We start from the raw sequence: 14,214 nt of genomic DNA, 5'->3' as shown, positions 1-14,214 counted from the left end.
TGTTTTAGGGAACAATTTCAAGGAAAAAATGCTTTGCTAATTTTATGTAAAATATTTAACTTTATTTTAAAAATAATTGTATTAAAATCTTCTGGTGGATAGCTGAGCAGTGGTGGTGCATGCCTTTAATCCCAGCACTTAGGAGGCAGGGGCCTCCCAAAGATTTCTGAGTTCGAGGCCAGCCTGGTCTACAGAGTGAGTTCCAGGACAGCCAGGGCTACACAGAGAAACCCTGTCTCGAAAAACAAAAAGAAAAACAAGCAAACAAACAAAAAATCTTGTGGCATGTCAAGATTACTTATCATATCCAATATGAGATAAAACAGCTTCTGTTAATGTCCAACATTAAAAAGCTGCTCGGGAGTTTAGCAGTAGTCCTCAATCTTCCTAATGCTGTGAACACCTCATGTTGTGGTGACTCCCAACCATAAAATTATTTCATTGCTACTTCAAAACTGTAATTTTGCTCCTGTTAAGAATCATAATATAAATATCTGGTTGTCAACTCCTGTGATAGGATCATTTGATCCCCAAGCGGGTTATGAACAGTCAAGAACAGCTCAGTTAAAGTAAAACCTGCCTGTGCACAAAAATACCAGGGCAAGTAAGGATGTGGTTCACAAAGCACTGCAGTGAACTCTACTGCTACTGAACATCTCTGTAGAGTTTGAGAATTAGCCAGGCATGATGGTGTATCCTTTGACCCCAGCACTTGGGAGGTAGAGGTAAGATGAATAGTAGTTCAACGTCATCCTCAATTATGTAAGAATTTTAGGCTAGCTTCAACTACATGAGACCCCAAACCATGGTTTATCTTCCAGTTGCTGGCAAAAATAAATTTTAAGGAGAAAGGCTTTATTCTGGCTTAGAGTTCAGTGGCATAGTCCAAAATAGTGGGGAAGTCAAGGCTGCAGGGTCTAGAAGCAGCTCGTCATATCATAGTCCCAGTCAAAAATCAGAGAGCAATGAAAGCATGTTCAGCTCTCAGTCTCCTTTTTATATAGTCCAGGATCTCATTCCAGGAAAGGTGCCACCCATAGTGGGCAGGTCTTCCTACCTCAGTCAAATCAAGGTATTCCCTTACAGGTGTGCCTAGAGGCCAGACTCCCAGGAGATGCTAAATCTTATCAAATTGGCAACTGAGAGATTAACTATCTCATCTTTGGGGGAAGGTGGGCTTAGAGACAGAATTTTTTTGTGTAACATTGGCTGTCCTGGAACTCACCCTGTAAACAAGACTGGTCTCAGACTTAGAGATCCTCCTGCCTCTGCTTTTCAAGTGCTGGGATTAAAGGCGTGTGTTACCACTGCCCAGCTAATCATCTTGTCTTATCTGGGGGAGGGGGTGGGACATAAAGTAGGAGGAGAGGAGAGGAAAACAGGAGAGTTTATCTCCAATAAAAACATTTGGGCTTATTCCTAAGACATGTGAGCCGTTGTGTTTTAGAAACTGCTGTGCAATGCTGAACATGGTATGTGCTTGGGAAACTCTTTTTATACACACACACACACACACACACACACACACACACACAATGCTGAACATGGTATGTGCTTAGAAACTGCTGTGAAAGCAAGGAAGTGAGATTTCAGGGTGAGCAGTTTTCTTAGGATGGCTCCAGCCTAACTTGGTCTTTTCCTGGTTGCCACTTGCTGGTCCTGATCCTAAGGTGTGGAATGCAGACCAAATAAAGAGTTGTCTTAGGGCCAACTTTAAATGCTGACAGTGAAATAAAACATTGCCTTTTCCATTGTACCTGGAAGCACTGCAAGGCCAGAGAGGAAGACCAGTGGGTAAAAGTCAATGATTTCTGTCTGCTCTCTTCAACCAGAGGTGTTCTGAGTGGGCCACAAGTGACTCAGTGCAAGATTTGTGTTGCTCTGAGGCTACTTAGTCAGAAGTTATTTCTGAAGTGAAATACTGTCAGTGACCATTTGCGTAGGCAGTTATTCTAGTTAGTTGTGTTTTTTTGTTGTTGTTTTGAGACAGGGTTTCTCTGTGTGGCCCTGGCTGTCCTAGAACTCTATAGACCAACCAGGCTGGCCGAGAACTCAGAAATCTGCCTGCCTCTGCCTCCGCCGAAGTGCTGGGATTAAAGGCATGTGCCACTGCTGCCCGGCTTCTAGTTAGTTTTTAATAGCTCCTATTTTTACATGGCTTCTGCGTTTCTTTTTCAAGTTGAGGTGATACACTGAAGAAGGAAGGGAAGCAAGCCAGAAGCTCCCCTGATCCGCAAACCAGTCATTCTGCCCAATTGAAGACTGAGTTCCTATAATACAAAGAATGAAGAGGGCCTCCAGGGAACTTTCACCTACCCCCACAAGCAAAGCACTGGGAAGTAAAATGTTTTCTTAATTAGGAAAAGCTGGGGAACTCTGCCTCCTGTCTGACCCCTGAGAAGGCTGGGTAGGTTCCTATCCACATCGTGCTCTGTTGATTACAGTCATGTGAAGCAGACACATTGGCATTTACTGCAGACTAAGAGGTGGACTATTCCCAGTAATATACTATGCAGACTGTTCCCCAGACGTCACTAGTCTTTGCTGGGTTGCTCCCTCGTCTAAGTTGGTATTTTTAGAAGTGAGAAACAAATGGGTACAAAGGAGTATGAGTTATGGGAAGGAGTGGCTCGAGCCCTACTTCGCTCTTTAAAGCATGACACACACTGGCTAGAAGAATTGCCAAGAAGTTGGTTAGTAATGTATGGCTGCTAGCTCTGATTCTGTTGATAGTTACTGCTCCTGGAACTTGGTCAAAGGGCCTTCTAGTTTTCCATGGATTGTGAGATTATTACTGTGTGCTGGAGATTAAGAGGTGAATAAAAACAAGTGTAAATGCTGGGTGGTGGAGGTACACACCTGGAATCCCAGCACTCTGGAGACAGAGGCTGGCAGATTGCTGTGAGTTCAAGGTTAGCTTGGTCTTCTATATTGAATTCTAGGACAGCAAAAGCCTATGTAGAGAGACCTTGTCTAAAACCAAAACAAAAAAGAACAAAAACTCAAAGAAACATAAAAGCAAGTGTGTTGAGTGTGATGTGATAGAGTGTAGTTGACTGGGAACTAGCTTCCTGACTAGGTAAGTGCAAACCGTAGGCCGAAGTTACTTCTCCACATTGCCTAGTTCTTCACCCAAGTGGAGTTTTGTGTAAATATTTTTTCTATGATCAGTGTAGTTTTAAATTCTTTAGTTTTATATTAATGTGAAAAGGTATCTAGAAGGCACAGAGTTTGAAAATGAGGTTTGATAATGACATTAATCTTATACTCACTTCTGTCCTCAGGTTTAGTGCCATACAGTGTGCAGCTGCAGTCCCCAGAGCTCCTGCAGAATCCACATCTTCCAAAAAGTATGAGCAGTCAAATCTTCAGGCAGCAAGTGAGACACAAGCCAATGAGCCAACTACCAATGGCCATAGTCCACCTGCCTCCAAACAGGCTTCCCAGCAGCCCAAAGGAATTATGGGAATGTTAATCTCTAAAGCTACTACTAAAACCCAAGACACCAACAAGGAAACCAAAACAGAGGCCCGAGAAGTAACAAGTGTAAGTCGTCTTTCCAGGAGGCTGTTTCTGTGTAACAAGATGGGGATCTAGGAGAGCCTTCATGGCTTCCGTGCTGGCCCATGATCACTTCTTAGTTGTCTACTTTAGTTTGAACATTTATGATTATTTGAGGTCTTGCTGTTTAATGTCTCCTGATAGTTCTTTGTTCCCATAATACTTCTCACCAAGATTGGATTCTTGTTCTATAAAATGGTGATACCTGGCTTGTGCACTAATAAGATTGTAGTGACAGCCATTGAAATAAAAACCAGCCCAAGAAACTGCAATATTGAGGAACTGCATATCAGCAGTGTGACATTTGAGAATATGTAGCTGGGGTTTTGCCATATGCATCTTCCTGGCATAGTTAACATTCCTGCTCTGGTTTATGCTTTTTATTCTTGTCCTTATTCTTCATTCGTTTCTCTTTGCTTTTTATTGTTTAGTAATCTGAACTAACTTAAGGGTGTTAAAAAAAAAACTATCTTGATTTGGTGGTACATACCTGTTATCCCAGCATTCAGAAAGTTGAGGCTGCATGACAAGGCTCTATCTCAAGAAGAAAAGAGAGAAATACAAAGAAACTGCTTTAAAAATTCAGAAAGTACAGTTCTTGTTGCTACTAATTGTTTTCAAACTTCTGCTTTGAGAAGATGGGGAACGATACACATTGAATCCCTCCTGTGCACTAACAGTCTGGCCTCTTTTTTTTTTTTTTTAAGTTTTTGAGACAGGGTTTCTCTGTATAACTCTGGCTGTCCTGGAACTCACTTTGTAGACCAGGCTGGCCCCGAACTCAGAAATCCACCTACCTCTGCCTCCCAAGTGCTGGAATTAAAGGCATGAGCCTCCACTGCCCAGCTAACAGCCTGGCCTTTGTGAAAAGCTACTCATCATCCTGCTTGATTCTTGCTATTTTTTGTTTGTATGGGTAAGACTTAGCCCAGACTTGTGAGGTAATTTGCCTGCAGGTCATACTGCTATGAAGTGGTAGGTCCAGGATTCAGATTCACTGCTGATCATTAAAAATACTTTATCATCTTTCCCATTGTTTACCATACCACTCCTGATTTAATTCTTTTAAAACAAGTAGTTTTTAAATGTGCTCAAGAAAAGCTCGGATGTATTCACAAATTGTATAAATGGGAAGCAAGCTTTGGGATTTAGAACCAGATGCTGTCTGGTGATCTGGATTCCTATCCTAGATTCCTGAAGCTAACATCTGCACATTTTGCCTTGATCTATAGAGTCAGCACTGTTAGTATAGAGTTGGTACTGGCAAGGTGGAATGCTTTGTTTTTGTGACAGTTCTTCACCTGGCCCATGGTGACTTTGATCTTGCTATGTAGCTGAGGATGGCCTTGAATTCCTGATCCTCCAAGTTCCACCTCCCATGTTCTGGAATGACAGTCTTGTATGTCATGCCTAGCTTTTTTTGTTTGCTTGTTTTGGTTTTTTTTTCGAGACAGGGTTTCTCTGTGTGGCCTTGGCTGTCCTGGAACTCACTCTGTAGACCAGGCTGGCCTTGAACTCAGAAATCCGCCTGCCTCTGCCTCCCAAGTGCTGGGACTAAAGGCGTGTGCCACCGCCGCCCAGCCTATGCCTAGCTTTTAGTGTGCTGTACTGCTAGAGATTAGTTGAGGCCATGCACTCCAAGAGCAGCCTAAATGTTAAACAAAATTTAAAATTGTGTGTTTTCTTTTCTGTGCTTTTAGGCATCTTCCGCTGGGGGCAAAGCACCAGGAAAAGGGAATGTGATGAGCAACTTTTTTGGAAAAGCTGCTATGAGTAAGCATGTTCTTTATGTCTTTGAACTCACAGGTGAACGTTACTGTAGTAACAAAGGTGCTGAGGTGGAGACCGCTAGTCTAGTTTTTGCCTATCCAGACATTCCTTCTTCCTAACAAATTCACAGTGTGCTGACCAACATATTCATGAAGTAACCAAGCACTCAGGAGACTTTCTGGGTGTACTCGAGAGCTCTTAGAGGGCAGTTTATATTATTTCTGCTTTTACTTCTTGCCTTAGAAAGAAAATAAAATAATCACTTCATGGATCTTTTGAAAATGTGTAATTAAAATGAGAGAGTGGCTGCCTGTATGGAGTTACACTTAATACCATGGATACTGGCATCAGTTTGCTTGGTGTGATCCTAAGTACTACTGTCTCTCCAGGGACCACAAAAATAAATATTTTGCCTTTTTAAGTTGGTTTTTAAGTTTACTCACAGCACTAAATCACATGTCAATGTGAATATAGGCAGTAATGGTTAGGCCACTTAAATGCATTTTTTTTTTTTTGAGGAAGGAAAGATCTCTTATTTAAATAAGAATTCTTTCTTAATAGAAAGAGCCAATAGTTACATTATTTTTATACTTCTCATATCAAGTATTCATCCCCTGGGGGTACATGGCAAAATACCAAGAAGAATGTAGGAACCACAGGGTACTTACCACACAGAGATCTGTGGCTGTTTGTTGCATGCCTGTCCAAGCAAAATTAGTGTGAATTCTGCTTTTCCATGATGGTTGGTCAGTACACGAGGAGGATTGGAGTGATCGTGTTTTATTTGCTGTGGAGGCTCTCAGAATGTTTTCCATTGTGAAAGTAGAAAGTGTGGTACTTGGAAGGTATCCAGAAGCATGCTTTGATGGTGGTGCCGGCACATTGCATTGAAGGTTCCTGTTTCTGTGAACACCGTCACCCAGTCATTAGCCTGTGTGCCTGGTACTGGGACATGTGTTCAGTCCCACACTGTTTCCTAACAGTTTTAATGCTTTTGTTGTTTCATGTGTTTAAGATTCAGTGAAGAATTTTAATTATTTAAAACTGTTTTTGATTATTTGTATGTGTGTGTATATCTGTGGGCATATGTTCACATGAGTGCAGTTTACCATGGAAGCCAGTAGAAGATGTGGGATCTTCTGGAACTGTAATTACAGGCCATGGTGAGCTGCCAGCTATGGATGCTAGGAAGGGTGGTTAGAACATGCTTGTAACTGCTGAACTACTATAGTCCAAAGTAAAGAATTTTTTGCTTGTTGTTTTTAAAATATGTAACATGTGAATATTTGCTAATAGTAAAAAAGTCAAATTATAAAATGTTAATTGAATACCTACTATGTGCTTGTCACTATTGCACATTGGTGATAGAATGGAAAACAAAACAAAAAAATCTTTCCCCATAGATAGATGTAGACAATGATAGTTTACTTAGCCTTTAAAAGAATGAAATTCTATTGCTTGCAAAATATTCACTTTCCTAGTCAATTTAGGATGTTTTAGTGGGAAAGTTTGAAAATCACAGATAAGAACCACAGAATTGAAAATTGAAGCAACGGTACCACCACTGGGCTAGTGAAGTCTACCATTTAGGTTTCCCACACAAACCCTCAAAAATATGACTAGGTTGCATTTTACATTCTGACCCATTATCTACACTATCAAAGAATATGTGTGTTTTTAACAACTATTATACTAACCTGCACATATCAGCCAGGACTAAGATAGGTGGTTTTCCACATGGTAGATAGATTAAGCAGTTTCAGAACAGGAAACCCAAACTGTTGAAAAACCACTTGCTGTAGATAGCTTTCTAATTGTATAAAAGCTATCACTGGTTATACACGAGGCTAGATTATGCATTACTGTATTTTTTTTGTTGGCTGGGTCCTTCCTGTCCTACATGGCTGCTTATGTGTGTTGTGGTGTCTCAGCTTAATATGGAGACCCAGATGAGGAGTTGAACTGACTGAGGCCCGTATCCAGCGCTTACTTTTCCTCTCAGTGATACATTGGGTAACTCACTTAATGTTTGTGCCTGATAATAGTTTTGTAAATATTATTCCAGTTCTCAAAAGAGGAAAGTACTTTTTGGACTTGCCCAGAAGGAAGCAGGACTTGTACTAATGCAGTGTTATCATTGAAGGTGGTAGTGAGAGGACCATCTAGGCAGTCAAAGGTGGAATCCAGGACTTGGAGAGAGAATACAGGGCTTAGTAGTTAAAAGACCCAGGTTCAACTCCCAGCACTCACATGGTGGCTTACAACCATCTGTAACTGCAGTCCCAGGGGATCTAATGCTCTCTTGTGGCCTCCACAGGCACTAGGCATGCGTGTGGTGTATAGATAATACATGCAGATAAAATACCCATACAAACAAAATAAGTAATATTTTAAAGGTAGAATAGAAAAGATGTTGCTACGAATTTAGCTGTCACCCATTTTGAAGCTGTATTGTTGAACATCATGGCTATCTGCAGCTCTGTTTCTCTGTTTGAAATTAAGATGAACTTAGGTGCTCCCACACCTGACAACCCAAGTTTTATCCCTGGGATTTACATGGTAGCGGGAGAGAACATAGTCTCTAAGCTTTATACATGTACCATGGCGTACATATACCCAGCATACATACACTAAAGAAGTAGATATAATTAAAAAAAAAGTTAAAGCCCCAAATCTGAATTTGATATTTTTAGTTTAGGCCTTTGTTTGCAGTCCTTTAGAGCTGTGATGTGATGAGAGATTAGTGGGGAGCAGAAATGAAGATTGCAGATGTTTTCTTAATCAACTGTGCTCTCCCTTAGGACAGGGATTGCTTTTTATCCCTTGCTCCTAACGTGTTACCTGGCACATAGTGGACTGTCACAGAATGATGGGTTAATATTGTATGATGGGTTATATATCATCTACTATACTTTATTTGTAGGTAAACTTAAAGTCAATTTGGATTCAGAACAAGCAGTAAAGGAAGAAAAAACAGTGGAGCAACCTCCAGTGTCTGTCACTGAACCAAAGCTGGCAGCTCCCCCAGCTCTGAAGAAATCCAGCAGAAAATCCGAGCCTGGGAAGGTGCAGCAGAAGGAAAAAAGGTGGTAGGAAAATGGTGTCCCGTGGGGGAGGGAGGGAGGGAGTGTCTTGTGGAGGTGAGATGGTCTGCTTAGGCTTTCTGCAGCAGGCAGTTTTCAGCTCAGCATTACATTCTACTTTTGGGATGCTTTTGGGATGGAACCATCCAGGTAGAATGAAACCAGAAGCCCATAGCTCATCGGTGAGTTAGGACTGCAGGCGTCACTTTGGGTGATTTAGGATCCACGGCTCTGTTTGGTCCCCATTGGTGCAAGTTGATTGCCTTGCTCTGCCTCCAGATTTCAGTTTAAATGTGTAGACACTATGTAAGTGTGCCTCTCAGTGTGTGTGCGTGTGTATTTCACATCAAATTACCCAGTGAGAAGTTGCTGTTTCCAGTCCAGTTTAAGAGAAGAAGTTCTTTGTTTTCTTTTTATATCAATGAGTTTATTTTTCAAGTGGTAAAATGTAATTAGAAAAGAAAATAAAAAGCACACAAGCTGTTAAAAATGGATCCAGGAGTTTGAGACACTACCTCATAGCTGGTGGGAATTAGTCTGTTGAAAGAAATTCTAAAGGACACTGTCAGCACTGATAGGCCCACAAAGAACCAACTTTTGTGGTAAAGTTGGAGCAACAAAATAGTGACATTTCAGAAGGTAAGGCTCTGTCCAGTGGGCCCTACCTCCTGGGAACATATGATATATGTGGATTAAAATGTCCCCAGCCACGATCTCAACACTGACAGACGCTGTTACCAGGCATGCACTCAGTGCTTCACCATGAAATAGCAAGTCAAGTGTAGTTTGTAGTAGGCATCCTTTACCAGGTTAAGGAGGTTTTTTCTATTCCAGGTTTGCTGAGAGGCTTTTATTCATTAGTTTTACATTTTAAATACTCTTTCTGCTTTTGCTGAGGTGGCTCATACACTTTTTTCTGCTAATATGGTGGATTATAGTGATTGACATGAAAATGTTAAACCAGCCTTGCATTCTTGAGATTAGCTCCCTGGTCATATTTATTTATTTTCACACACTGCTAGATCAGTTGATACAAACCTAGAGGGAGGGGGTTGTTTTTGTATTTTTGAGGATATCTATATCCTCAAATATATATATTTTATATCATCCATTTTCTTTCCTGGTAATTAGCTAGCTTTAGTATCTAACTTGTGTTGACTTCATAAATTAAGAGGAGTTAACCAATTTCCAAAGGACTTTGTGAATTTTATTTTATATTTTTATGTTTATTGTTTGGGTGTGTGTGTGTTGGGGGTATGTACATACCATGGCACAGAGGGTATACTTGTGGGAGTCAGTTCCGATTTCCATCATGTGGGGCCCTGGGATAGAACTTAGTTCATTAGTTTTGGCAATAAGCACCTTGACCTGCTGAGCCATCTAAGGCCCTTTGTAAATATATGTCTAATACATTTAAATATATGATAAAATCTATCAGCGAATCTGGGCCTGGATTTTCTTTAAGGATTTTTATTTTTGTGTGTGAGAGCTTCTCTTCTTTAAATAGTGTTATTCAAATTTTCTAGTCCTTTTTGGATTGGTTTTGAGTAAGTTGTGCTTTTAAAGGAATTTATTTCCTCCAAGTGCCTGAGTTTATTAAAGACATTCATAATGCAGTCTTGTTTTTGGAGTATTTATAGTCTGTATAGTTAAGACTACATATTCCTTTATTTTCTATTCTTACTTGGAAGTACATGTTTTCCCTCTTTTGTAAAAGGCTTATTAATCTTTTCTCTTTAACAGAACAACTTTAGGCTTTTACATTTTTCTTTTCTATTTCATTTCTTTCTGCTAATATGTTTATTTCTTTTGGCTTATGTTGGGTTTATTTTATTTTTTTTCCTAGCTAAAGTAGGAAAAAAAAATAATGTTCAAAATGAAATAAGACAGGTACTCAATGACAAAAGACCCTGGTTTACGTATCTATATGTCTGTAACATACAATAGGCCCTTAATTATTTATTAAGTGAATGCTGTAATGGAGAAAGCAGACAGAAACTGAATAATGTGAAGACAGAGTCTAGGTTTTTATTACATCATTAGAATGACTTTATGGTCTTGTCTGTGCCTTTCTTCACATTGTTCTTTCACTTTAAAATAGTTGTCTTTCCTTCCTACCTGTTGAATATCTACTTAGCTTTTAACAGTCGTGTCCACAAAGTTATTTGTCCATTAAATTTTATCATGTTATATAATAGCTAGTGCAGTTGGCCAAAGCATGTTCATCTTTTGCAGCAAGGTTTCACTGTGAGGCCCAGCTTGGCCTTAGTCTTAGAATCCTCTTTGTTAAAACTATAGACATGTACCTGCCAGAGCTGGTCTTCGCATTGTCTAGGATTGTTTAGCTGCTTATCAATTGTGTGTTAAAAGACTAAAAGGCCAGTTACTGGGGTGGGAGCATCTAGAGGACTCTAGATTAACTAGCCTATGGAGAACTGGGGATATCTTTTAGTCTGGCCACCCTATAGTTGTAGTTATAACAGTATATATCTCCAAAGAACCAATCTTCTCACTGGGTATTGTGGTTAACTATTTAGGGGGCAGAGGCAGCATATTTCTGTGAGTTGGAGACTAGCCTGGTGTATATATCGAGTTCCAGGACAGCCAGCACTACACAGAGCCCTCAGCCTTTTAATCTCAGCACTCAAGGCAGAGAGGCAAATAGAACTCTGAGTTGGAGGCCAGCCTGGTCTATAGAACAAATTCCAGGATAGCCAGGACTACACAGAGAAAGCCTGTCTCAGAAAAACAAACAAACAAAAAGCAACCTTGTGTTGAACAAACAAAAAAAGAGTTAAATCTTTCCTTGTTTGTTATTTCTACCCTCTGGAATTAAGACTGTGAGCTCTAAAAGAAGCTGAATAGGAACATACATTCTTAAACATATGTTCTGTGTAATGGGCTTAATTTATTCCTGGACAGCAACAGGGGCAAGCGAGTAGACTTATCTGATGAGGAAGCAAAGGAAACCGAAAACCTGAAGAAAAAGAGAAGAAGAATCAAGCTTCCTCAGTCTGATAGCAGTGAAGATGAAGGTAAACATTGCTAATAATTTTTGTTAGGGGAATCATTTCTTGGTTCATTCTCAAGGATCTAAAAATGTCACTTACTGTGGACTACAGTGAAGGTAGTAGCAGTTCTAGCAATGAAAGAACATTTCTCATTGAAATCTGCTTCAGTCTTTTGATCAGAATAGTGATCATTTGGTAACTTGTGAAAATATTTGAAATAGAAAGTGTGACTACTGTTGCACATACTAAGAGTTTTCTCTTTAAGGCTGGTGTTCCTTTGGCTGTTCCTGTGCATATTGTAGAATTACATGTACACCCACACATATGTGAACATGTGCATACTCTTCTTCCACTCACAAAGCTATTAAGACTGGTCTAGTGTTATTGAAAGTGCCAGCTTGGAATTGAGTTTCTGTGGTTGATTGTAGTCCACAAAATAATAATACCTGCAGGCCATTAGGGATGTGTTTGCAGTGGGGAAGGAGCATAAAGAACTGTGATGTCAGTGAGCAGCACATGACAGCAGATGACAGAGCAGAGGCCCTAGATTCTTTCCTCTGCCAAAGATCAGTTTGGAATCTGAGTAAATCATTTTATTCTAAAACTTCTGTCTGAAAAACCATCAGGGTTTTGTTTTGAACCTTTATACAATCTCTAACTTTTTATTTGTGTTCCACTGACTATAATAGCTTGGTCTGCCATCTCAGGCTAAGCATTAGCAAATGTGTCACAGGCGTGCAGTGATGGCAGGAATGCCAGAGTTACACAGACCTGGGTTTAAATCTTCCTGTACTGCTTCTTGTATTTTCTGGTGTTAGGCAAAGACTTAATTTCCATGTTTACTCCTCCAAAGTTACAATGTCACTACAAACTACAGCTCTTTGTGCACACGAAGACAACACATCAGAAATGCCCAGACAGCGCTTGATACACAGTAGCTTTTCACATCTCAGCCAAGCCTCTCCTTCACCCTGGAAGTGTCTTAAGCACCTTTAGTAGTTGTACATTTTTAAAAGAAATATTCCAGGCCCAGAAAGAAATAACATTAGTCTCTGTGCTGCTAAGAAGAAATAGTTTTTATAGCTGTGTTAGGTACTTGCTAATGTTTTCAGTCCTTGAAGGTTGTTTGTGGAGAATATTAAGCACATGACACACGCACATTTTTTTTTTAGGTAATGATAGGTATTGTAAAATATGTATTGAGTCCTAGGAAGCGGTGATTGCTTTCCAGGAACTGGAATTTCTATTCTCTGCCAGAGGACTCTTGACAAACAAGTGGTTGGTTACATTGCTGGTTAGCTGAAGCTAGTTTTCCCAGCAAAGCTGCTCTCCTGAGCTGATGCTTTGCCACGTGAATGTTTTTCATCATTGACTACAAATCTATTTCAGATACAGTAGGGCACAAAGCATCTGTTTTATTTACGTCAGTAAAAGTGTGTTAAGTCAGAAGGCTTGGCTTAATGGTAAAGACTGAATATGGACAAGTTTTTAAAAAATGTCTTTGAACCTCAGTTATATGAGACAAATAATGATTTGTGGAGTTATTATGAGAATGAGTGGTTAATATTTATAAAGTAGAAAATGTTGGTTGTTTATCCTTCCTTAAAATATTTAAGTTTAAACACAGTCTACATATATACAATTTTTAAAGTCAGATAAAACAGTTTATAATGATAATCCCTACCATCTGAATCACTGAACTGACTTTGGTTGTCAGTGTTCTTCCATCTGCCTTCCATCTCTCCGGATGTGTTGAAATCTCTTTATTTCTCTGTTCTCTTCTCTTCCAAGGGATTTTGACACTTTATTATTGTATGATTCTTTGGGAGGTGGGCAAGTGGAAAGGAGGCAGTGTCTTCAGTCTTCCCTTGACCTGAATATTCCTCACCCCTAATTTTACTCAGGAAGTACTTGTTCTCCTTAATTTAAAGCAAACACAGTTACTGCTGCTCTGCATTAGTGCCAGGACAACAGTGGCACCCCTGCCTCTTTGAGGTGAGACTTAGGTAAACAGTTACATGCCTTGTGAGGAGGGGCCCAAGAGCCATTGGAATTGTTTCCTTTTGTTGATTGAGGAACTGAAGGAAAGGACCCTGGTTTATCACTGAGCACCCAAAACTCCTTTTCTTTTCCTTCCTTGCTGCCTAGACTTTCCTCCGACCACTGAGGTTCAGTTGTCTAGTTAGCCATTACTTCAAAACGTTGAGTTCTTGGTTCTGGTGTATGACACTTCTCTTGCTTAGGCTCCCATCGTGCACTGGCTTCGTGAAGCTGGCTTCACAGACTGACACTGCACTGCTTTCCTTTCATTTCTGTCTCTTGCTCTACTGAGCTTATGAAGTATGTGAAGTGTCTCATTTATTGTTTTATTCTGGCTCCTATGCTGCTTCACCTCTTTATGTCATTTGGCCATGAACCTTCCACTATCATAATTTTTAACACTGACTTAATCAGTTATGAGAAATTCAGTTCCAAGATTTGTGCAAAGAATTTTAATGTAGCCTGGAGCTTCAGGGAGCAGATGAAACTAAACATCTGCCAAGGCCCAAGACCAGCAATTTCTCTGTGGTGATTCAGGAGCAGATCAGGGTTAAGGATATAGCTCAGGGAGAGTACTTACCTAGTAATTGCAAGGCCCTGAGTCAGGACCTCAGCTCTGGACAAGCAAGTGTGTCTGCTGCGGCTCTTCCCCTCTACTGCATTCTTATTTATTTCTTTTTATTTTGTCATATTCTTTAAAATTTATAAAATATTGTAACAATAAAAATGAGTGTTATAAAAATTGTTTG

At 40.0% G+C, this 14,214-nt stretch overlaps 1 protein-coding gene across 4 annotated transcripts in view; it reads left to right on the top strand.

Annotated features, from left to right (window-relative positions):
- The window catches only part of Pold3 (DNA polymerase delta 3, accessory subunit), a 43,913-nt gene that overhangs the window by 18,501 nt on the left and 11,198 nt on the right, over positions 1–14,214 (top strand). For 3 of the 4 annotated variants that reach the window (XM_031387519.1, XM_031387518.1, XM_031387517.1), the window contains 4 exons: positions 3,285–3,546; positions 5,262–5,334; positions 8,255–8,417; positions 11,337–11,449. In XM_031387519.1, the coding sequence (XP_031243379.1) occupies positions 3,285–3,546; positions 5,262–5,334; positions 8,255–8,417; positions 11,337–11,449 (611 nt within the window). The remainder of the gene's footprint in view (positions 1–3,284; positions 3,547–5,261; positions 5,335–8,254; positions 8,418–11,336; positions 11,450–14,214) is intronic. The other variant, XM_031387515.1, reaches the window with a different exon arrangement.

The sequence above is a fragment of the Mastomys coucha genome, unplaced genomic scaffold (assembly GCF_008632895.1).
Source record: "Mastomys coucha isolate ucsf_1 unplaced genomic scaffold, UCSF_Mcou_1 pScaffold21, whole genome shotgun sequence".
Taxonomy (NCBI): domain Eukaryota; kingdom Metazoa; phylum Chordata; class Mammalia; order Rodentia; family Muridae; genus Mastomys; species Mastomys coucha.
The sequence above is the reverse complement of the archived record's forward strand: the minus strand, read 5'-3'. Positions and strand labels throughout refer to the sequence as shown.